Consider the following 23654-nt stretch of genomic DNA (forward strand, 5'->3'; position numbering starts at 1 on the left):
CCTGTTGGGCACATGCCTTAAGAGAATCATCACCTCGCTGTCCGGCATTGGTGACAAACAAATACATTATTTGTTTGGTCTCTCGGCATAACCCTTTAAAGGCGAAGGTCACGTGACTTACTCGGATGCTTTGACAACTTGCCATCCTACCGAACGCAGTCAGTCGGCAGCTGTCAGAGCGGCCGAGTCAGTTACGAACTACGCTGTTGACTTAGTTCGGTTGTTACAGAGCAATCATTACTTCGTTTTAATAGCTTGTCACAGTACCCATACCATTGACACCCACCCACCATGGAGTGTCGTTGTCCTATCCACTACCGAGAACTTCGCTGCATGGGGATATGGAGGATGCGAGAGACTTCGTCGCAAACGGACCAGACCAGTATGGGTACTGGACATCACCGAAGTAGAGAAGAGGGATAGGTCATGCGACTATTTCCTTCTTTCTCTGAGGAACTGCATGACTTTCTCCTGCGAAGTCAAGCATCCAGGGGATGGGGATCCGTTGACGCTCGATTTCGTACCGAACTTCGTAGCGAAGACTCAGAACCCTTCGGTCCCTGACGATTGGTTCGAGTCGTTCACAATCCCCTCCCTAATGGACTTCCCACCGCCTTCGATGCGAAGGAGATGCTGCCTTGTCCGCAAGAACTTCTCCGTGGCGCAGGTACTGAAGGCAGGGGTCTGGTCAACCAGACCATATGCCCTTCCTTCTACCTTCGGGATATTGCCCACAGGTCCTTGGATCTTTTTCCTTGGGACCCGTGGCGGCTGCTCAACACGTTGTGTAGCGAACCCAGACCCTCGCAGCTGAACAGCATCGAGTCCTGGTGTGACCATAAGAATGGATAGAGGGAATGAGAGTGTGACTGGCTCCTCTTCCCATCTTTTTCTTCCCCTCTACCTGTGGTTAGAGGGACAGGTCGTCACCCTGCTGGAATAAGGACAGATGCAGGTGAGCTACTCACAGAGCCCCATCCTACTTCCCTTTCACTAGGGATAGGAGCGTATATCCACCACTCCCCTCCAACAAGGGGGAGGAAGTGGATGCCAGCTTGAGACAACCCATACTTTATGTTGCCTCTTGCAAACAGGAACAAGTTCTTGCTTGCTGGTACGAAGAGATACGCTTGCCTCTCTCTTAGTACTCGGCCCAGAGGTCTGACCATTGATCCTGCGGTGCACACCCCGATCAATCGGACAGAGGCTTGGATCCCTCCCTCGCTCTTACGACCAGGGAGGCATTCCAGGGTTGGACGAACACCAGTCTGTTCATCAAAAGACTCAGATTCCTCCCACCAAGAAGTGAGTCTTCCTATGTTAAAGGACCGATGTTTGTAGTTACGTATCGGAACAAATGACAATTTGTCGAAAATTGCATTTTTCCTAACTATACAAACCTGAGGTCCTTTACATATAGTCCCTCCTCATGCCACCCCTCACTCTGCGTATTTTGCATGGGCCAAAAGCAAAAGTGATTTGTTTACCTGCGCGCGGAACTGCGCGGGACAAGCAGTTAACTACCGTTCTCCCCTTGTTGCGAAGCTTACGACCGTTCCCAGCTGCCGCTAGCTACTTCCTATTGTTAAAGGAACCTCAGGTTTGTATAGTAGGTTAAAAAGGAAAAATGCAATTTTGGACAAATTGTCATTTTGGATCAATTTCCGCTCTTACCCGGGAATTAATCCTTACGATTTATTGCTGTGAAAGTGAAATCGCAAGTGCAGTATTGTTCATTTTCATATATAATTTATGATAGCATCATATTATTATGGATCAAGTTTCCGCTCTTACCCGGGAATTGATCTTTCCCCCTTTAAGTTCTATGAAGTGAATCGCAAGTGCAGTATTCTGTTTCATTTTCATATTACTTTTCACTGCTGTGCGGGGGTAGGGGAAGCGAAGGTCTGCCAGGAAGTCGTCGGAAAGCTCTCCCGCGACTCCCTTGGTATCCGATTCTTCGTCTTCTTTCCTGCCCCCCGCTCAGCTTCCTCGTATTTTCTTTTATTTTTGGGGTCTTCCTTCCGTTCGTGGGGTTGGGGCATGTCTCCCCCCCGTGCGTGACCCCTCTTACTAATCTGTCTGTGCTACCGCAGGTGCTACAGTCCGTGGGAGACGACCTTGACCAGGTATGGGCCACTGCGGCTGCAGGGCGTGCCTAGCATCCACGATCTGCTGCAGCGTCTAGCGAGGTCTCGGGGCGGTGACCTTGGAGCGGTCTCCACTACAACCCTTCACGGCCACTTATGCTGCTTCCCCCCCCGCTGGTCTACACTCCCCATGCTGTTGTTCGGTGACGCCGTTCTGCCACTTCTAGGGCCGGTCGCCGCCGTACCGAGGAGGGGTATGCCGCCGCCGCCTGTGTTTTATTCGTGTTGCCTGCCCCAGACTTCCGCTGTTCCAGCAGCTCGCCCTGGACCGGCCGCCAGTACCAGGTTCCCGCTGGCTGCCGATGATTCTACGAGGCGATGGCTGGGCCTGCCGTACCTGTCGCTGATGTGGTTCCCGCTACTGGCTTGGCTGTCCCTTCTGTGTTTACCGCTGCTGCTGTTCCTGCCGCTCCTGAGCTGGTTGCTGTTCCTGTCGCTCCTGGTTCCTGCGCCTGTCCATGCTGGTCCTGCCCATGGTGTGTCTTCCCCAGTCCCAGGTCCTTCCGGACAGGTGCAGTCGGGGGGCCGTGTTTGCTTCGGCAATAGGCCCGACTCCGGCCTGGATGGAGGACCTGACGACTGTCCTGCGTGAGCTGACGAAGAAGAGGAAGGTGTCATCTTCGTCTTCGTCCGTGCTTCGCTAAGGCCCTGGCTGCCTCTTCCTTCGGGAACTTCTAAGGCCCATAAGCCGAAGAAAAGAAGGCTGCCTCTCCCCCCTAAGAAGTCTCCTTCGGAACTTCTAAGGGCCCGTCCCACCTCGGTGGGACGGGGGGTCCTTCTGCTGGTCCTCCAGCTCCTTCGGGAGCGGGGCCCGTCTCCCCTTCCGTAAGGAAGAGATAGACGGGGACCAGAGGAGTATCGGTTAGCTCTGGTACTTACCTCGCCATGGTGCTAGCGGCGATGCCGCTACGCCAGGTTCCGGCTCGGTCTCTCGTTCGCGGGAGATCCCGAGTGTACGCTCTTCCCTCGGGAGACCGTGCAGCCAAAAGTTTCGGCGCCAGAGTTCAGCTCGGCGCCAAGACCACGGCACGGAGCAGAAGGCTGGCGAGAACCGCTCAGGTGACTCTCGCCAGGCCAGCGGCCGCTCTCGCAGCGACCAGCTGGTAACCGGGTTTTCCCCCTAAGAAGACTCCTTCGGGCAACTTCGAAGGGCTCGTCACAACTCCGGTGTGACGGGGCGGTTCTTCTGCTGGTCCCTCCTGTTTTCCTTCGGGAACGGGGGCCCCGTCTCCCCTCTGAGAAGAAAAGAATAAGACGGGGACCAAGGGTGTGCTGGCTACCGCTGGTACAAACCCCTCTCGCCTGGTCTTGGCAGCTCTGCTGCTAAGCCAGGTACCGGCTCGGTTTCTCGTCCGCGAGAAAGTTCCGAGTGTAACGGTCTCCTTCGGGTGAACCGTGCAGCCAAAGTTAAAACGCCTGAGTTCCAACTCAGCGTCATGACCGAGGCACGGAGCAGAAGACTGTCGAGAGCCGCTCAGGTGACTCTCGCCAGGCCAGCGGCCGCTCTCGTAGCGACCAGGCCGGTACCTCGGTGGACGTGACGGTCTCTGACCGGCCACGGGTTGAGGCTGGGAAGGGGTCCCCCAGGTCCCCTCGACCGACGGTACCAGCCTCGGCTGGTACCAGCGGTTTGACGTGCCGCGAGGACGCTCACGGTCTCACCGCGAAAGTGAGCTCTGCAGGTCACCTGACCGCCAGCTCCCACAGGGACCGGGCGGATACGGTGACCAGCAGCAGCTCGTCTGACGCACGGGACCGGGGTCGACGTGCTCAGCGTGAGCGGCACAGCCAGGCCTGCAGATCGATCCCCAACCGCGGGTTGTGGATCGGCTGCAGCCCCCCACGTACGCTGGTCCTGCCAGCGAGCGGGGGGGGAGCGTCAGGTCTGTCTCTCCACTACCTTCAAACTTCCTCGGCTACACCGGGAAGAGCGAGGTAGCTAGGAGTGATCGTGAGAGGTGCGGCCGCTCACGATCCCTTCACGACGCCGCACGTGCCACGTATGGTCTTAGGACCAACCAGGACGTACGCGCAAGTGATTGGAGGCGACAGTCGTAGAGGGGGTAGCGTCAGTTCTGTCTCTCCGATACCTTCAACTTCCTTGGCATACGCCAGGAAGAGCGAGGTATTATAGGATGATCGTGAGAAATGCGCCGCTCACGATCCCGTCACGACGCCGCACGTGCCAGGTATGGGTCTTAGGACCAACCAGACGTAACGCGCAAGTGATTGGATGGCAACGTCAGGGATCTGTTGCTGGTCCTTCTGCAAGGAGGAGGGTCCTGGGAGCTGCTCTTGTTGGAGGGACTGGATGGTCCTACTCCTCAAGACGCTGTAACTTCCGAGATTCAGAGTAACTTTGCCCAGGTTATTGCACTGATTCGTCAGCACAACGACCTGGGGAAGGATCGCCGCTCCCACCAGCAGAGCCCATGTCTCTGCTCGAGTCGGTTTTGGGGCCCGAGAGGGAACCCAAACCGACGGTGGGTTTGCCGCGATCGGAGCTTGCCGATCCTGTCTTGAACCAGAGTCTCTCGTCTCCGGACAAGAAGGCTCTCTCAGTTCTGGCCGGTCGATCAAGCTACTTCCACCTCCTCTACTGCGACAGCGGCGTTTCTACTGTCTTCGGACACCGTATTTAAATACCTCCGTCGTCCTCCTGAGAGGTTTCGACCTCGACGAGGACTGGAATGAGTCGGAGGACGGTATCGGCTCTCTCCTGTCAGGTGTCGATCAGCCCCACCCAGACGACGTTCACAGTGGCGGCAGACCCTTACCTACAGCGAGAGTTCGTAACCCTCCTCGGGGAAAACGTTTTCTCCTGACGATACGTTTTTCCCAGACTCTGAGAGGCCATCGCCGCAAGCGATGGCTGCTCCTACTCTTCTCCAACTGCCAGTTCCACTGGGAAGGCGAGCGAGTATCCATTTCCTCCCCCATTCCCACTCTCCTTACGGCTACGAGGGAAAGGGGAGGGATCCTACAGAGATTTCTCTGTAGGATTCCACGTTGGGGACTGCGCTACCTGGGGGGACCTTTGGGTCCTACCTGACGTAAGCCCCGGTCGTTGAGAGGGATCCTGCCCCATTCTCGATTTCTACGGGAATCGAGAGGACCACCAGCCGATATCGTTTGAACGAATTCGGTGGGGGTTTCGCAGACTGCTTAGAATTCTAACGGAATTTCTAGCGCATTCAGAGTGTTAGAGTTTCTTACGATCCCCAAACACTTAGGCGAGACCACGGTCCAAAATGAGCGAGACGAGAATCCCCGATATGTTACACGATAATCGGGAACCTCGCCTATGCTCGAATTCTGGAATTTCTAGCATTAGGAAGAAGACTTGCTGCTGAAAGAAGACTAGCTCACAGTAGGCGACCAACCTGGAATAGAGAAGAACGGACGGGAATATCCAGTTTGGCTTGAACTATCGTCTTAGTATTCCTGTTCACCATTGAAGCTTTCCTTCGAGGAAGACTTCTTCACTCTCTTTGATAGAGACCGAAGGTGGTCGATCTCCAATCCTTATTTTGTTTTCTTGAAGGAAAGAATTTAGGATGGAGATCGTTGTTCAGAATCCTACAAATATACTCTATATTAACCTCGCGACATGATTCTGCTAAGCAGTTGAATGGTCCGAGGGGTAGGCGCATATCCTGGTTATTCTACGGATTGCGACTTAGACGAAAAGTATTCTAATTGAACTGCAACTCGGGTTGCCTGCAACCTCCCAGGAGTTTCCAGTTTCAATTTTATATACTTATGGTGTTGTCACAACAACACCATTTAAGCTTTTATATTTACCGAAATTCGTTTCGCTAAATATATTGCTCGAGCATATCTTTTTATGCTCGGTGGTTCTAGCCGAACGCAATTCCTTCGTGGAAAGGATTACTTGGCAACTCAGGATGACGAGTCAGCGACAGCTACTGCGTATTGAATTGCCCGAGGCATTTCAGTACCAGCTGCCGCTTTGAGATGGACTGTTGGTTATGTCTTTCTCACCTGCTTTGATTGAATACCAACCGTATCTCTGCCCCAACAATCACGGACTTAAGTCTCTGATTAACGGGGATTCTCGCATACATGAATGACCATCTACTGCTGTGACGCTAGTATTCATCGTCTTCGGTATTGCGAGAATTTTAAACAGAGATATCTTTTTTCGACTCTCATCTTTCTGTTTACCGACGGTAACAGAATTCTGTAATAGTCTCTTGCTGCATCGTATATCGATAATGCGAATGATTTTTTGCGGAATCTGAGTTTGTCCTCAAAATATCTTTTATTCGGAGGTGTGCAAATTGTTCATTGTTCACGGCATTAGCAGAATATGATTGAAAGACATCGCCTTACTCCCACCCAACCTGCCAGCTCTACTTCCAAAACGTTGCAGCCCATGAGAAGCAGTTCTTCAGGCGGTCTCCCCTGTGTTTCATTACTGAAAAACGCCCCGCTTTCATTGCACAACGGACAGCAATGAAATGGCGGTTAGCGTTTTCAGTCATTTGTAAGCACAGGTTTAGAATCTTGAGATTCCTTCTCTCGATTCAGCTAGAAGACGTAGGTTGCATTCATTGCCCTACCTTCGTCTTCAACGTCACATAGTGTTGTTTCTCCTTAAGCTGAGATTCAACGTCTATGAGATTTCTTGCCATCTGGACCTCGGTCTTTTGAAGGCAATTGACTTTCGCCTTTTGAGCTTATGCATTAAGAGAATCATCGCCGCGCCGTCCGGCATCGGTGACTAACAAATATTTTATTTGTTTAGTCTCTCAGCATAACTCTTTAAAGGGCGAAGGTCACGTGACTTACCCGGATGCTTGGACAACTTGCCTCTACTGATTCCGAACCAGTCAGTCGGCAGCTGTCAGAGCGCCCGAGTCAGTTACGAACTATGCTGTGACTTAGTTCGGTTGTTCCAGAGCAATCATTACTTCGTCTTAATAGCTTGTCAGTATGAGTAAAACTGTACATAACCAAAGTCGAGAAGAGGGATAGGTCATATGACTATCCCCTTCTTTTCGTCTTAGGTAACTGCATGACTTCTCTCAGAAGTCAAGCACAAAGGGATGGGGATTTGTGACGCCTCGATTTCGTCACCGATCTTCGTAGCGAAGACTCAGAACCCTTCGGTAACTGACGATTGGTTCGAGTCCTTCACAATACCCTCCCTAATGGACTTCACCGCCTCCGATACGAAGGCTATGCTGCTTGTCCTGTGAAGGCGCGACGGAGCTGTCTGAAGAAACTCGACACTCCCAGGATGAGTGTGGACGCCTCTTCATCATTCTTCTCAGCGTTCCGCAAGGACTTCTCCGTGGCGCAGGTAATGCAAGCAGGCGCCTGTCCAACCGGACCGCATGCACCTCCTTCTACCTTCGGGATATTGCCCACAGTTCCTTGGATCTTTTTCCTTGGGAACCGTGGTGGTTGCTCAACACGTTGTGTAGTTAACCCAGACCCTCGCAGGCTGAACAGCATCGAGTCCTGGTGTGACCGTAAGAATGGATGAGGAATGAGAGTGTGACTGGCTCCTCTTCCCATCTTTTTCTTCCCTCTTACCTCTGGGTAGAGGGACACGGTCGTCACCCCTGCTGGGTAAGGACGAGATGCAGGTGAGCTACTCAATAGAGCACCATCCTATCCCTTTCAGTAGGGATAGGAGTAAATATCCACCCCACTTTCCTCCAACAAGGGGGAGGAAGTGGATGCCAATTTGAGACAAACCCATCATTTTATGATTGTCTCTTGCAAACAGGAACAAGTTCTTGCTTGCTGTACGAAGAGATACGCTTGCCTCTCTCTTAGTACTTGGCCCAGAGGTCTGACCATTGATCCTGCGGTGCACACCCCGATCAATCGGACAGAGGTTTGGATCCCTCCCTTGCTCTTACGACCAGGGAGGCACTCCAGGGTTGGACGAACACCAGTCTGTTCACCAAAAAGACTCAGATTCCTCCCACCAAGAAGTGAGTCTTCCTATTGTTAAAGGACCGAGGGTTTGTATTACGTATCGGAACAAATGACAATTTGTCGAAAATTGCATTTTTCCTAACTATACAAACCTGAGGTCCTTTACATATAGTCCCACCTCATGCCACCCCTCACTCTGCAACTTTTTGCATGGGCCTAAAGCAAAAGTGATTCTTCACCTCGCCGCGCGCATGATCGGACAAGCAGTTAACTACCGTTCTCCCCTTGTTCGAAGCTTACGACCGTCCCAGCTGCCGCTAGTTACCTTCCTATTGTTAAAGGACCTCAGGTTTGTATAGTTAGGAAAAATGCAATTTTCGACAAATTGTCATTTTATTTGTTTGGTCTCTCAGCATAACTCTTTAAAGGGCGAAGGTCACGTGACTTACCCGGATGCTTGGACAACTTGCCTCTACTGATTCCGAACCAGTCAGTCGGCAGCTGTCAGAGCGCCCGAGTCAGTTACGAACTATGCTGTGGACTTAGTTCGGTTGTTCCAGAGCAATCATTACTTCGTCTTAATAGCTTGTCAGTATGAGTACTGTACATAACCAAAGTCGAGAAGAGGGATAGGTCATACGACTATCCCCTTCTTTTCGTCTTAGGTAACTGCATGACTTCTCTTGATAAGTCAAGCACAAAGGGATGGGGATTTGTGACGCTCGATTTCGTACCGATCTTCGTAGCAAAGACTCAGAACCCTTCGGTAACTGACGATTGGTTCGAGTCCTTCACAATACCCTCCCTAATGGACTTCACCGCCTCCGATACGAAGGCTATGCTGCTTTGTCCTGTGAAGGCGCGACGGAGCTGTCTGAAGAAACTCGACACCCAGGATGAGTGTGGACGCCTCTTCATCATTCTCTCGCGTTCCGCAAGAACTTCTCCGTGGCGCAGGTAATGAAGGCAGGCGCCTGGTCCAACCGGACCGCATGCACCTCCTTCTACCTTCGGGATATTGCCCACAGTTCCTTGGATCTTTTTCCTTGGGAACCGTGGTGGTTGCTCAACACGTTGTGTAGTTAACCCAGACCCTCGCAGGCTGAACAGCATCGAGTCCTGGTGTGACCGTAAGAATGGATGAGGAATGAGAGTGTGACTGGCTCCTCTTCCCATCTTTTTCTTCCCTCTACCTCTGGGTAGATGGACACGGTCGTCACCCTGCTGGGTAAGGACGAGATGCAGGTGAGCTACTCAACAGAGCACCATCCTATCCCTTTCAGTAGGGATAGGAGTAAATATCCACCACTTCCTCCAACAAGGGGGAGGAAGTGGATGCCAATTTGAGACAAACCCATCATTTTATGATTGTCTCTTGCAAACAGGAACAAGTTCTTGCTTGCTGGTACGAAGAGATACGCTTGCCTCTCTCTTAGTACTTGGCCCAGAGGTCTGACCATTGATCCTGCGGTGCACACCCCGATCAATCGGACAGAGGTTTGGATCCCTCCCTTGCTCTTACGACCAGGGAGGCACTCCAGGGTTGGACGAACACCAGTCTGTTCACCAAAAAGACTCAGATTCCTCCCACCAAGAAGTGAGTCTTCCTATTGTTAAAGGACCGAGGGTTTGTATTACGTATCGGAACAAATGACAATTTGTCGAAAATTGCATTTTTCCTAACTATACAAAACCTGAGGTCCTTTACATATAGTCCCACCTCATGCCACCCCTCACTCTGCAACTTTTTGCATGGGCCTAAAGCAAAAGTGATTCTTCACCTCTCTCGGGCGCGTGGGCGCGCGCACGATCGGACAAGCAGTTAACTACCGTTCTCCCCTTGTTCGAAGCTTACGACCGTCCCAGCTGCCGCTAGTTACCTTCCTATTGTTAAAGGACCTCAGGTTTGTATAGTTAGGAAAAATGCAATTTTCGACAAATTGTCATTTTAACACGTCCTGACACCGGAGATGGGTACCAGTCACGAGTTGGTAGTGAGCCATAACACAAACAATATAGAAGATTGACGCCATCTCAATGTTTGCGGAGTCACTTGTGTCAATAAACTTTCCATTCCATGTGCTAAATCTGCACACCACTTGTACCCATGGACGCTGGGGCACTTTCTTCACAAAACTCGTAAACAATGACTTCCAACCACGACTTATCCAAGGAAACTACGATTTGTTCCGATACGTAATGCAAACCATCGGTCCTTTGCGCGACTGGGAGGGGAAGAATCACTTTTGCTTTCGGCCGTGTTGGTGGAGGACGTGTTCGTCATCGCTGTCTGCCCGCTTCATCGTCGTATGCTTTGGTTGTGTTTTGATTTCTTCAACTTGGTTTGTCAGTGTTGTGAAAGTGTATTGTAAGTACGTGACTTTCTTTATTCTTTTATTATAACATTGATTATGGATCCTCGGGCAATGAAGCTATCCTCGTGCCCCCCCCATCAGCCGCAGAGTGTGCCCTGGTGTGGAGGGCCGTAAGTGCGGGGTCTTACGCTCTTTCCCCGAAATTGATCCTCATGTCCTTTGCGCTCGGTGGCGGGGGCGTGAATGCTCTCAGGCCGAGCCATGTAATATCTGTTGTAATTGGTCGGAGGTGCAGTGGGGGCTGTACAAGGGTAGAAAGAAGCTTAGACCTGCCAAGGAGTCGTCGGAAAGCTCTCCAGCGACTCCCTTGGTTACGGACACTTCGTCTTCTTTCCTGCCCCCGGCTCATCTCCCGCATATGGCACCTTCCCCTTCCGCGGGGTGGGTTTCTAGGTTCTTCTCTTCGCCCGATCCGTCGAGCGTAGAGGAGGGCGCAAGGTACCCCGACATGCAGTTGTATTCGGCGTCTTCCGTTCGCTTGGGGTGGGGTCCCCCCCCCCCCCCCCTGCGCACGAGGGGGAACCCCTCCTAAACTACCCGACGTTGTTCCAGCCCGTGGTGGGGCCCTGATGCTTTGTCAACAGCAGCCCCGGCTCCATCCTGGATGGAGGACCTGACTTCTGTCCTGAGGAAGCTGACGAAGAACAAGAAGAAGAGGAAGGTGTTGTCGTCGTCTTCGTCGCCTGCTGGTGCCTCTTCCCCTTCGACTTCCAAGGCTTCCAAGCTGAGGAAGAAGAAGTCTGCCTCCTCCCCCCCAAGAAGGCTCCTTCGGGAACTTCTAAGGACCCGTCTCACTCCAGTGGGACGGGGGGTTCTTCCGCTGGTCCTCCTGCTCCTTCGGGAGCAGGGCCCGTCTCTCCTTCCGCAAGGAAGAAGAAGATGGGGACCAGAGTGGTACCGGCTAACACCGGTACTTCCTCGCCTGGTGCTAGGGGTGCTGCTGCTACACCAGGTTCCGGCTCGGCCTCTCGTTTGCGAGAGGTACCGAGTGTACGGTCGCCCGTGGGCGACCGTGCAGCCAAGGCTCAGGCGTCCGAGTTCGCTCGGCGCCAGGACCAAGGCACGGAGTGGAAGGCTGGCGAGAGCCGCTCAGGTGACTCTCGCCAGGCCAGCGGCCGCTCTCACAGCGACCAACTGGTTACCAGGGTTGACGTGCCGGCCCTGACTGGTCATGGGCTGAGGCTGGTAAGAGGTCCCCTCGGCTGGTCCCAGCAGTTCGACTCGCGCTGTGAGGACACGCACCGGTCCCACCGCGCCAGTGGTCTCTGCAGGTCCCCTGACTGCCACTCCCACCGGGACCAGACGGATAGGGGGACCATCAGCAGCTCCTCTGACGCACGGGACCGGGGCCGCTGTTCTCGGTCCAGCCGCTCGCCCCAGGGAGCGGCGCGACCAGGCCTGCAGCTCGATTGCCACCGCCGGTTGGTGATCGCCTGCAGCCCCCCAAGCACACGGGTTCTGCCGGTGAGCGAGGGGGAGCGTCAGGTCTTCCTCTCCTGTTCCTTCAACTTCCTCGGGTTACACCGGGAAGGGCGAGGCAACAAGGAGTGATCCTGCCACGATGCCCTACGTGCCAGGCATGGTCCTCGGATCGACCTGGTTGTATGCGCAAGTGGCAGGAGGAGACCGGGAGGGGTCTGTCGCTGTTCCTTCTGAAGGAGGAGGGTCTCGGGAGTTGTTCTTGCTGGAGAGGCTTGACGGTCCTACTCCTCAAGATGCGGTCACTCCTGAGGTCCAGAGGAATTTTGCCGAGGTCATTGCGCTGATTTGTCAGCACAACGACCTCGGGGAAGGATCGCCGCTCCCACCTTTTGAGCCCACGTCCCGGCTCGAGTCGTTCTGGGGGCCTAAAAAGGAACCCAGGGCAACGGTGGTTCTGCCGCGATCGGAGCTGGCCAACTCAGTGCTAGGCCAGGTGGACTCACTCATCTCCGGACAGTAGGGTTCGCTTTGGTCTGGCAGGTCGTCTAAGCTACTTCCTCCTCCTCTACTGCGACAGAGAAAATTCTACCTGCCATCCGAGGATCCGATGCCGCCCAAACAGGTTAACCCGGAGCTAGCCAGGCTAACTCCGGGAGTGTCTCTGCAGCAGCTCCTGTCGGAGAACCTCTGGTTCTCGCAGCAGGAGGCACTCGCCCTGGAATCCACCACCATGGCGGCTTTCCAGGCAGTCTCCTGGCTGGACCTGTGGTCCCTCACACTGTCCAAGGTTGTGGCCACTTTGGGAATATTACTCCTGAAGGGGACCTGGGCCGGTATTTATCATAGTTCCTATGACATCTCATAAATATTCTCTCTTAAGTCAATCACTCATAGTTAAGAGGAACTTCTAAGAGTGTTTTATCAACGCTCTGAGAGAATCTCTTAGCTATGAAAAACGGTATGTTTAAGAGAAACTTTTAAGCGAAGATCTCGCTAACAATAGCGGAAAATATAGTGGTACAATCCATGAATATACGATTTCGCCATTATTTTAATAAAAAAGTATTTTAAAAATTCAATATATCATTAATTATGATATTAACCTTGTGATCTGTATATTATTGTTGAATTCAAAAGTAGAGATAGATAGAGATAGATAGATAGATAGAGATAGATAGATAGATAGAGATAGATAGATATAGAGAGAGATAGATAGATAGAGATAGATAGAGATAGAGATAGACAGATAGATAGATAGAGATATATAGAGATAGATAGATAGAGAGAGATAGATAGAGAGAGATAGATAGAGATAGATAGAGAGATAGATAGATAGATAGAGAGAGAGATAGATAGATAGAGATATATAGAGATAGATAGATAGATAGAGATAGATAGATAGAGATAGATAGATAGATAGATAGATAGATAGGAATAGATGGATAGAGACAGATAGATAGATAGAGATAGATATAGAGATAGATAGAGATAGAGAGATAAATCGAGAGAAAAATAATAGATATAGAGATAGATAGATAGAGAGATAGAGATAGATAGATAGAGAGATAGTAGAGATAGAGATAGATAGATAGATAGGTAGATAGATAGAGATAGAGATAGATAGATAGAGAGAGAGATAGATAGATAGAGATAGATATAGAGAGATAGATAGATAGATATAGAGAGAGATAGAAATAGAGATAGATAGATATATACTATATATATATATATATATATATATACACAAATAAAATGAGACATGAAAGAGGTGAAGCACTAGTAACTATAGCCTAGTGCTCCTCTCTCGCTACTAACCAAAAAAAGCTCTAAGGATTTTAATTTTCATTCCATTCTTGACCCTTCGTGTCTAATCCTGCGCCAATATATGTGATCGCGCCAATATATGTGATCAAATTAATTAATCCATTAATTTTGAGAGAGAGAGAGACAGATATGTTAGAAACCGCAGAAAACCTCTCTGTGCGGTTGGCAATCGCCTCTCTGATCAAGTCAGTCACATACATGAGGCCACTTTGATCAACATTATATCTTTTTTTAAACTCACTGTCGTCATACACATGAAATATCCAGTCTTGGACGAAAATTCCTCGGATTGCGGCGAAAGCGGTGTTCTTGCTCGTCTGCCATGTTTACAGTCTGTCACTACCGCTATGAGAAACTCCTAAGTACTTAGGAGACCCCTCCACCACTCTTAAATCTCGGCCTGAGATATGAGTACTCATAGCGCGTAAGAGGCTTCGTAAAATTCTCTTAAGAATTTTCATAACTTTAAGAGTGTTTTAATGATTTAAGAGTACTCTTAAGGATTTGCGAGCTTTGATAAATACGGGCCCTGGCTTTCAGGAGACTTTGCCAGTCTGGGGGTAGGGCCATCTCCTACCTCGCCCACCAGACGGTAAACCTGGTACTTAGGCGTAGGGACGCAGTCCTTACCCGAGTGTCCAGGGCGGCTGGGGGTGATGCGGCATTAGGACTTCACAATGGACCTTTACGGAGTTCCTCCTCTCTCTTCCCAGGAGAGATGGTGGACGCTGCGGTGGAAAGACGTCGTACTGATGACAGTGACCGTCTGGTACACCAGGCAGTTTCGAAGGCTTCTGGGCAGCCTCGATCAACTGCGGCCAAGCCTAAGAGTTTGGTTAGCGCTTCCTCGGCTGCTAAGACGGTTGCCTCTTCTAAGCCCTGAGGAAAGACTGCCTTCGACTTCTGGCAGGGGAGGTCGCTATCAGCCCCCCTCCCAGCCCTCCTCTCCAGGAGGAGGGGCAGGGAAGAAGTCGAAGAGAGGTGGGAAATGCTAGGGGCGGCGTTCCCCCTCACCTGCTGCCGGAAGTGGGGGGGTGCCTGGCGAGCCATTGGGCAACATGGCAGCGCTACGGTGCAGAGACCTGGATAGTAGCCGTCCTTCGGGAGGGATATCTGCTATCCTTCGAATCTCGGCCACCCCTCACTTCCAACCCGGTCCATCTTCAGACCTACGTTCCGGGAACATCAAAGGACGTAGCCCTTCGACAGGGAGTCAAGACCATGCTGTGCAAAGGAGCTGTGGAGATCGTCAGGGATCGGTCACCGGGCTTCTACAGCTGCCTTTTCCTGGTGGAGAAGTCGTCGGGGGGCTGGCGCCCGGTGATAGATCTCTCTCCCCTGAACCGATTCGTTCGTCAGTCTCGGTTCATGATGGAGAAGGCATGTTCCGTGCTCGATTCTATCAGGGAGAACGATTTCATGCTTTCAGTGGATTTGAAGGACGCGTATTTCCAGAAACCCGTCCATCAATCCTCCAGGAAGTACCTCCGCTTCATCCTCGACGGGACAGTGTACCAATTCAGGGCACTTTGCTTCGGTCTCTCAACCACCCCACAGGTGTTCACGCGAGTGTTCACGCTGGTGTCTGCTTGGGCCCACTCGTCCGGGATACGTCTTCTGAGGTATCTTGACGACTGGTTAGTCCTGGCGAGCGCTACGGGACAGGGATCGACTTCTCGAATTCTGCCGCAATCTGGGGATCTTGGTGAACTTCGAGAAGTCCAATCTCGAACCCAAGCAGAGGATGAAGTACCTGGGTATGCTGATCGACATGGTAGCAGGGTGAGTCTTCCCCGCAGACTCGCGGATCAGCAGATTCAGGGAGGCAGCCGACCGGATCCTGTCTCGGCAGGAACAGTCAGCTCAGCAATGGCAAGTTGTGATCGGCCGCCTGTCGTCACTCGAGAAGCTAGTCCCTCACGGGCGTCTTCACCTGCGGTCTCTTCAGTGGAGACTAAAGGAGAGTTGGTCACAGGCACAGGACCCACCGTACTTCCCCGTGTCCTTCACGGAGGAGGTGAGGCAGGACCTAGCCTGGTGGCTGGACGACAGGAACCTCTTAAGAGGAGTGCCTCTCCGCACTCCCCCCCGGAGATGTTGCTGTTCTCAGACGCATCCACCGAGGGATGGGGCGCACACCTGGAGGAGTTGCTGACTGCCGGAGTGTGGGACCATCACGACAAGCACCTTCACATCAATGTCCTGGAACTCAAGGCAGTGTTCCTCGCTCTCCAAGAGTTCCGGGACCGCTTGATGGGACACTCGGTGGTGTTGATGTGCGACAACACCACTGTAGTGGCATAAGTCAACAAACATGGGGGCCTAGTGTCTCTCCCATTGCACCAGTTGACGCTGCAGGTGCACGAGTGGGCCGTGGCTCACTCGGTAGAGCTGTCAGCCCGCTACATTCCAGGCAAGAGGAATGTAGTAGCAGACAAGCTCAGCCGTCGGGATCAGGTGATAGGGACCGAATGGTCCCTACACCCTGACGTGGCGGAAAGGCTCTTCAACCTGTGGGGGCGTCCAGTAGTGGATCTGTTTGCCACCCTGCACAACAGGAAACTCCAGGTTTTCTTTTCAGCCGTGCTGGACCCATGGGCAGCTGCAGAGGACGCTCTTCAACACCCGTGGGACACCCTGCTCGCTTACGCCTTTCCTCCCGTTCTGTCTGATTCGCAAGGTGATCAGCCGAGTGCTGGCCACCCCGAATCTCAGGATAATCCTGGTGGCTCCCATGGCCTCAGGCTGTTTGGTATCTGGACCTGCTGGCTCTGCTTGCAGAAGCACCGAGAGAGATTCCCCCTTGGCACAACTTTCTCGTCCAGCCACACGTAGAACGGTACCACCGGACAGTCCAGTCTCTACATCTTCACGGCTGGCTGTTATCCTCCATCTCTTGCGAGCGAGAGGCTTTTCTCGCAGAGCAGCAACAGAGATGGCTGGACAAGTCAGACAGTCCTCTGCAGCTGTGTACCAGGGAAAGTAGGCCGTCTTCTGTGGTTGGTGTTGTAGACAGGGTCTATCTCCTCTCAGAGCCACTCTTCAGCATGTAGCGGATTTCCTCATTTTTCTTCGCCGAGACAAGCTCCTCTCCGTCCCCACAGTCAAAGGATATAGAGCCGCCCTGGCCCTGGTCCTGAAACTGAGGGGAGTGGATATCTCTGAGTTCAGTTTTCTGACATAGAGGAATAGATTTATCCTCCAACCAGGATTCGTCAGACTTGATTAAATCCTTCGATACGACAAAACAGGAAATGGCAGTGTTTTGAGCCATTAGATACTATCTCACTAAGAGATCTGACTAGGAAAACTTTTCCTAGTAGTAACATTATCCACCGCTAAAAGGATTAGTGAAGTCCATGCTTTAGATAAAAAGGTGGGTGTTTCAGAAGGAAATGCAGTACGTTTATTTTCTCTAGGCTTCTTAGCCAAGAAATGAGTTGGTCTCTAATCCTTGACTGCGTTCTTTCATGATTAACAGCTTGTCAGAAATTTTAGGTCTGAGTGACCAAGAGAGAGTTTTATGTCCTGTGAGAGCTCGCAAGTTTTACCTTCACAGGACAGCAAAATTATGGGGCCCGTCGTCATCATTATGGTTTTCCGTTTGGAATCCAGTACGACCTCTGTCGAAGAATGCCCTGACATTCTTCCTTAGGAATCTTATTTCTGAAGCTCATTCCCCTTTAGGTAAGGACAAAGTTCCTTTGTGTAAAGTGAAAGCTCATGAAATAAGAGTTGTAGCCACGTTGATGGCTTTTAAACTTGTTTCTCTCTTCCATATTGCAAGTGACCTTTTGGAGGTGTAAGACAGTCTTTGCATCACATTATCTTAAGAAAGTCGAAACTGTCTATGGGTCATTTTTCGGTGGCTAATGTGGTGTTGGGGGAGGAAGTATAGGAAGCATCCTTTCCTCCATTTCTTCGCCTTGAATTGTGGTGTTGAATTTTATGGGAGCCTGAGGGTACTATGTACCAGAGTACCCTCCAGTTAACTTTGGTAGGGTAGTGGTGTATTTGTAATTTTGGCGTTGTTAGATGACGGGTATTTGTTCTGTTGTGTTGTTATGTACTGTGCCCTGGGTAGGGCACCTTGTCCTTGTCAGCAATTGGAATCATCCTGGCTACAAGGCACCCACTATATAGGGAACTTTTGGCTTTACAGCCACTCCACTATGAGATAAATGAGTGCCATCCAGAGGCAGTAACTTCCTGAAGCAGCTCATTTATCAGGTAAGGAACAACAGGCATTTTTGCAATGCCAGCAGTTTTATTATGTTAAGTTTATTATCTTTACTAATGTATTGAAATAGATGAGTTTATATTTCCCACCTCCTGTCAATGTGGGAATCAGCTACATAATTACTGGATAAGTTACTTAATTAAAAATGAAATTTTTATATGTAAAATAAAGTTTTAATTATACTTACCCAGTAATTATATGACTGGATCCCTCCCTGCTTCCCTCACATGAACCTGGTCATAAACAAATTGAAGCCATGGTTGCTATTTGTTCCTCTCTAGCCCCAAAAGTGGGTAAGACATGTCACCTAGCCTCTAGAAATAGTGCAACTCACAAATTTTCAGAATTCTAGCTGCCGATTGTAGAAACTTTTAGCTATTTAATTACTGGTTAAGTATAATTAAAACTTAATTGATTATACAAATATCATATTTACTTTCAAAAATTGTAATTTCTTGGCATGGGTTGGCTGCTTTCTAGATAATTTGAAAAGCCACATTAGAGTATGTTTTTTTTGGTTAATATACAAGCAAAGGAGAAAGTAACTCATACATCCAGCTGTACTGTCTATATTTATTACTACACTTCTATTCTAGGTGGTTCAAGATGACTGGGTTGTCAACACTTTTGGAGAAGATTAAGAGTGGTAATCTAGAAGGACTTTTAGAAAATGTCAAGGTGAGTCACCAAAATATTTCCTAGAAATGTCAATATCTAAAAATACAGTGGTGCACTCTATTGTTCAGTTTGAACTTGTTCCTATACAAATACAAACCTTTGCTATGTACATAAGAATTAGCTTGTGAACATGAGCTGGGATGTCCGTTTTACTTTCAGACAATGTTATACCCATCAACAGGTAAGGGGGAAGCCCTGCCCACCTGTCGTTCTGTACTCTGCTTTGATTTCCGCTGCCATCATGTGAAGACGTCTCTGAGCTTCTCTGTCCAGTTTGTTGTTTGCTTTCATTCTATACTTTTTCTTGTTTTCTTTATGAAATATGATTGAGATTGTTGTTGTTTGAGTTATTTGTAATGCAAACTCCTCAATCACTTAAGCCTTTTATATTGGAGAGGAAATTGCTGGTCTTAGGGCTTGTCCAGGGTAGGACAGGCCTTGTGTCCTTTTCCTCTCCTCCATAGGGATTGACCTGCACACTTGTGTGTTTCATGTCGCAAGCATGATTGCAATCAGAACAGCCTAGTTTAACAGGTAGAGGAAGAAGGTGGAGACCTCCCCAGTGTTATCTGGGTGCAATACTCTTGTTTGTGACACCAAAGGTTCTTTTTGCTTCCTTTCTACCTCCTGCCAGATTTCTTCCTGCTGTAACCACTCCCAGAAGGAGTGGTTTCCCCTTTGTTGGCTCCTACTGTTTCTTTGGTAGAGAGCCAACTTGGTTGGGAGGGGGTTAAATGACCAGCCTGGTTTTTCTGTAGAAGACACTTTAGTTGGAGGAGTTGTCCTAGTGCTGATGCTCATTTTCTGGACAAAGGAAAGAACTCACCTATTCCAACTTCACCTACAAGTGTGGAGGCCAAAGGGCTTGGGAAGTTATGGCCCTCTCTAAGAATCTTAGAAAGCTGAGTCTCTTTATTTCTTGACCACCTGAAGGCTACAAAGGGTCTTTCAGTAACTGCAACGGCTTCGACTTCCTTGGTAACGCTACACATATCATTGGTGATGTGTTCCCAGGTGCTGCTTTCAATGTTGTCCTTCAGTAATTTCCTCCTCCACATGCTATAGGAGTGATCTGTATACTAGTTAGTTTATGATATTTTAAGGTTTGTTGTGTTACATGGCGATAAAGATAAAAATGTGACTGGCTGTTTGTGGCGGTCATTTTAGAATGAGTCAGGGGTTAGCCTAGCCGGAAATGGATAAATGGTAAGATCAATCCGGTCAGTCACCACCTAGTCTAAGCATCTGCTTTCAGTTAGGGTAGGTGAATAATGGTTGACACATTTCCACTTTGTAAATTGCTTATTTTTTTCTTCATTGTAAATTGTGAGGTAATGAAGAGAGGAAATATTAATATAACATTATTTTGAAGTTTACGATAAGCTTTGAGATATGGAAGTGAATTTTAATTTGAAATAAAACCCTGTGTACAGTGTACTTGTATGTATGTAGTTAAGGGCATATTATATATAATATAACTGATAGTGATCAACCATTGATTGATTTGAAGAGGTATGGCCAAACTTAAATATATTTGCTAGTACTATATAGATATATTTGTAATAGGCTGGCAGTTTGTAACTTTTCTCTTATTTAGTTGTAAGAACTTGTGTATTTTGGTGTTGGTAAATTATAGGCTAAGGTGTCTAACATGGATGAAATAAAGAGGAAACTGGCAGGTTTTAAGTCTGTGATGACTAAATTTGTCAAAAAAGGTTGAAACCATTATTGATACTAGTGATATCAATATATCTTCAATGAGAAAATCCTTGAAGGAATATTTGCAGAAAATCCAGAAATTGGATAAAGAAATGTTGGATCTAATGGATCCTGCAGAACAGCCTGACCAAATTATGAATCAAGCTGAATATAGCCTAAAGGTAGGCACTGAAATTCATAGACTAAACTCCACCACAAGTTTTCTAGCTGTAAAAGGTGAACCTAGTGCACCGATATTGCCTGTTAAAACTAGTGTAAAGTTACCTACATTAGACCTCAAACATCTCAATGGTGATTTATCAGAATGGAATTCATTTTGGGAACTTTATAATGTATCAGTACACCAATGCACTGATTTTGAGAAAATACAGAAGTTTTTCTATCTGAAGGCCCTATTGGAAGTTGAGGCTGTGGAACTGCTATCTGGTTGTAAATTAGAAGGTGATAAATATTTGCAAGCAGTGAACATGTTAAAAGAAACCTATGGCAGGAAAGAGAAGATCAAGTTGTATTTAGTTAAAAAAATCCTCCAAACTGAGACTGAATGCAGATGCAGTCATTACAAAGATTCAGAGTGCAAATTAAATGCTGCATCAGATCATTGGAAAGTGAACACTTGGAATTGAGTGAATTATATACCATCTTGCTCTACACCAAGCTGCCTAGTAGTGTAAGTGAATTAATAAGACAAAGGTGTGGAGAAGATTAGCTTAAATTTGACAGCTGTAAAACATATCTTGAAGAAGAAATACACAATTTGAGGGCTTCATAGACTGAACCAGTGAAAGCTAATACATAAACCACAGTATTTGCTTTTGCAGTAGAACAAGGAAGATCTGTAAAAAAAAACAGGAAGACATAAAGAATGTACAAAGCCAAAGGTAAACCAGGTTACAGGATGTGCACTTTCAGTGGCAGATAGATCTGCCCTCACTTCTCCCTATCAGAAAGAATCTCTTGAAGCAGCCAAAAGAGGAAAGGTTCCAGCACAATCCTGCAAGCTGCAGATAACTACAGAGTATTCCACAGCTCTTGTGAGTTCAAGGCAAGATCTTGCAAGAAATCCATTATCAGCGCCAATAAAAAATGTACTTACTGATTCTACCAACACCAGTGGTCAGTATATAGGTCCTGGTGCTGCATTAGGGAGTTTTCCAGGACCAGTACTTCGACAAACTTCATGATAAGGTTTCTTTTTTTTTTTTTTTTTTTTTTTTTTTTTTTTTTTTTTTTTTTTTTTGCAACCATGAGAAAACATTCTTGGTAGCAGCCTTTAAGGCCAGAGAGACATGTTAGCTTCAGTTGCTAAGTTGTCTGTGGATAAAGACATTTAGATGTCTTTCAAGGTGTTAAGGTGGAATTCCTCCAGGTCTCTAGTGCTTACTTTTCCTTGGAATATGTATGCTGTTGTTAAGTTCATTAAGTTGCTGCCCTTTGAACCTTTTAGAGCAAGCTCATTTCAAAGAGGTTTTTATGGAAACTAAACAATGGCCTTAGCCACAGCTAAGAGTGAGGGAGCTACAAGCTTGTCAGTTAAGAAGGCTTTGCTAAGACAAAATAATTCTTATCTTTTTGCCATATTTTGGACTAAGTATGATTTTAGGGTTCGCTACCTACAAGTCTCTTTAACCAGCATGGAGTCACTATAGCTTGACGAGTTTGGCCACTTTGTGGGTCCAGTAAGGCACTAAGATTTGTTCCTACGCGATATACAAACTCTCGGTCCTTTACATAAATAATTACTTTCGGCGTAGCTGGAATTACGGCCGTTAAATTCTTGAACAAGGTGGTTAGGCAGTAACTACTGTGTGGCAGGTGGGTAGGCCAGCGTGCCTGGATGTAAACACTCCACTTTGCTTTCAGCCGTCTTCTGATGAAGACATGTTTTTGTGAGCTCTTGCTGACTGGCCGTTGATCATTTTCCCAGTGGGATCTTTCTTTATTATTTTAGGTTTTTAAATAAATATGTGTACTATACTGTGTTTGATATTAATATTAAATTCAATCAATTCAATTAATATGCAAAACCAGTTTTTGTGTAGCCTTAATAGCCGCCTTTCTACTTTGTGTTAAGGGTCGGCGGCAAAGGTATGCCAACCTCTTTAGTATTTACATACTTTCACCTTTTAATGTGAGGACAAGATATGTATTTAATGTGAGGACGAGACATATATTTAACGTGAGAACGAGACATGTATTCATCCGAAATTTACGCTTACACTTTACGAATTACCAAGGGGAACTTCAGAGGTTTGTCTTTTGTTTTTCCTGGTAATTTCTCTTCTCCTTCATCCTTTCACTAGCTTTCGGATGAAGGTAGAAGAGGGGGTGTGTGGTGTTGGTGTTTGGGGGATCTCCTCTCACTTCGGATGCGAGAGGAGTATCCTTTTTACTTTAAATCATATATTGCAATACACTCCCTGAACACCTGAATTAGCCCTGGTCACTGACCAGCCCGAACTATATACCCACATATTTACCCACTAAGTGGGTAATTGTAACTGTCAGTGTTACAAACGCTGCAAGTAAAATCTAGTCAAATGAGTTACCTGTGTTACCGTTGGCAACGCTGCCACAAATACCAGCCACCGGCCACCAGAGCCCTGTCTCCTCAATTGTTTCTTGTTCGCCATGCTGTGCAGATTAGTCCCACATCAGGTGAACTTTTGGTCATTTAGCCCAACCTCACTCAAAGAGTTTTCGTATTTTGGATACAGATTAGGACCTTGGACTGTGATTAATGTTTTTTTTTCTTTTTCTCCCGTTTGACTTTGGATAGCTACTTTGTACTCGCTATGGATAAGTTAGAAAATAAACGTCGTCGCCGGCTGCAAACGCCTCTGCTTCTGCTTCATCTACAGTTCGACGATCGAGCCTTTTACTGCTGGACATATTGGTGTTCATCGGCTCTAAAATAAACGTCGTCACCGTCTGCAAATGCCTCTGCTTCTACTTCATCTACAGTTCGATGATCGAGCCGACGTTCTTTTCGTTATTTCGTGTAGGAAGGTTCAGTGCAATACCAGTCACAGATGTTTGTCTTGGTCAGGAGACAAGGAAACAGAGTTAGTTATTCAAGAAATTAGTGGACAGGTTATCATCTAGTATGTTTAGCATATTTCTAGCCTGATGAATAATTTAACGAAAATAGAGGTAGTGGTAGTAGTAGTATAGTTGATTCTAATCGTTCTTTTTTCAGCCCCCCTGCCTGTTCCAGAACCGGCCCTAACGGGTGCTGGGGGTAATGGAGAACCGCAAGCCTCAAAGTGGGTAGGTTCTGCCGGCCCCCCCGGTGCGGAGCAGGTAGTGTTGGCAGCAGATTTCCCCTTC

At 48.5% G+C, this 23654-nt stretch overlaps 1 protein-coding gene across 2 annotated transcripts in view; it reads left to right on the top strand.

The window, feature by feature from the left end:
• LOC135223625 (uncharacterized) overlaps positions 1-23654 on the top strand; it is a gene marked incomplete in the record, with an annotated part of 381927 nt that overhangs the window by 32961 nt on the left and 325312 nt on the right. For both annotated transcript variants that reach the window (XM_064262235.1, XM_064262236.1), the window contains 1 exon segment: positions 18524-18605. In XM_064262235.1, coding sequence (XP_064118305.1) covers positions 18524-18605 — 82 coding nt within the window.

The sequence above is a fragment of the Macrobrachium nipponense genome, chromosome 10, assembly GCF_015104395.2.
Source record: "Macrobrachium nipponense isolate FS-2020 chromosome 10, ASM1510439v2, whole genome shotgun sequence".
Lineage (NCBI taxonomy): Eukaryota > Metazoa > Arthropoda > Malacostraca > Decapoda > Palaemonidae > Macrobrachium > Macrobrachium nipponense.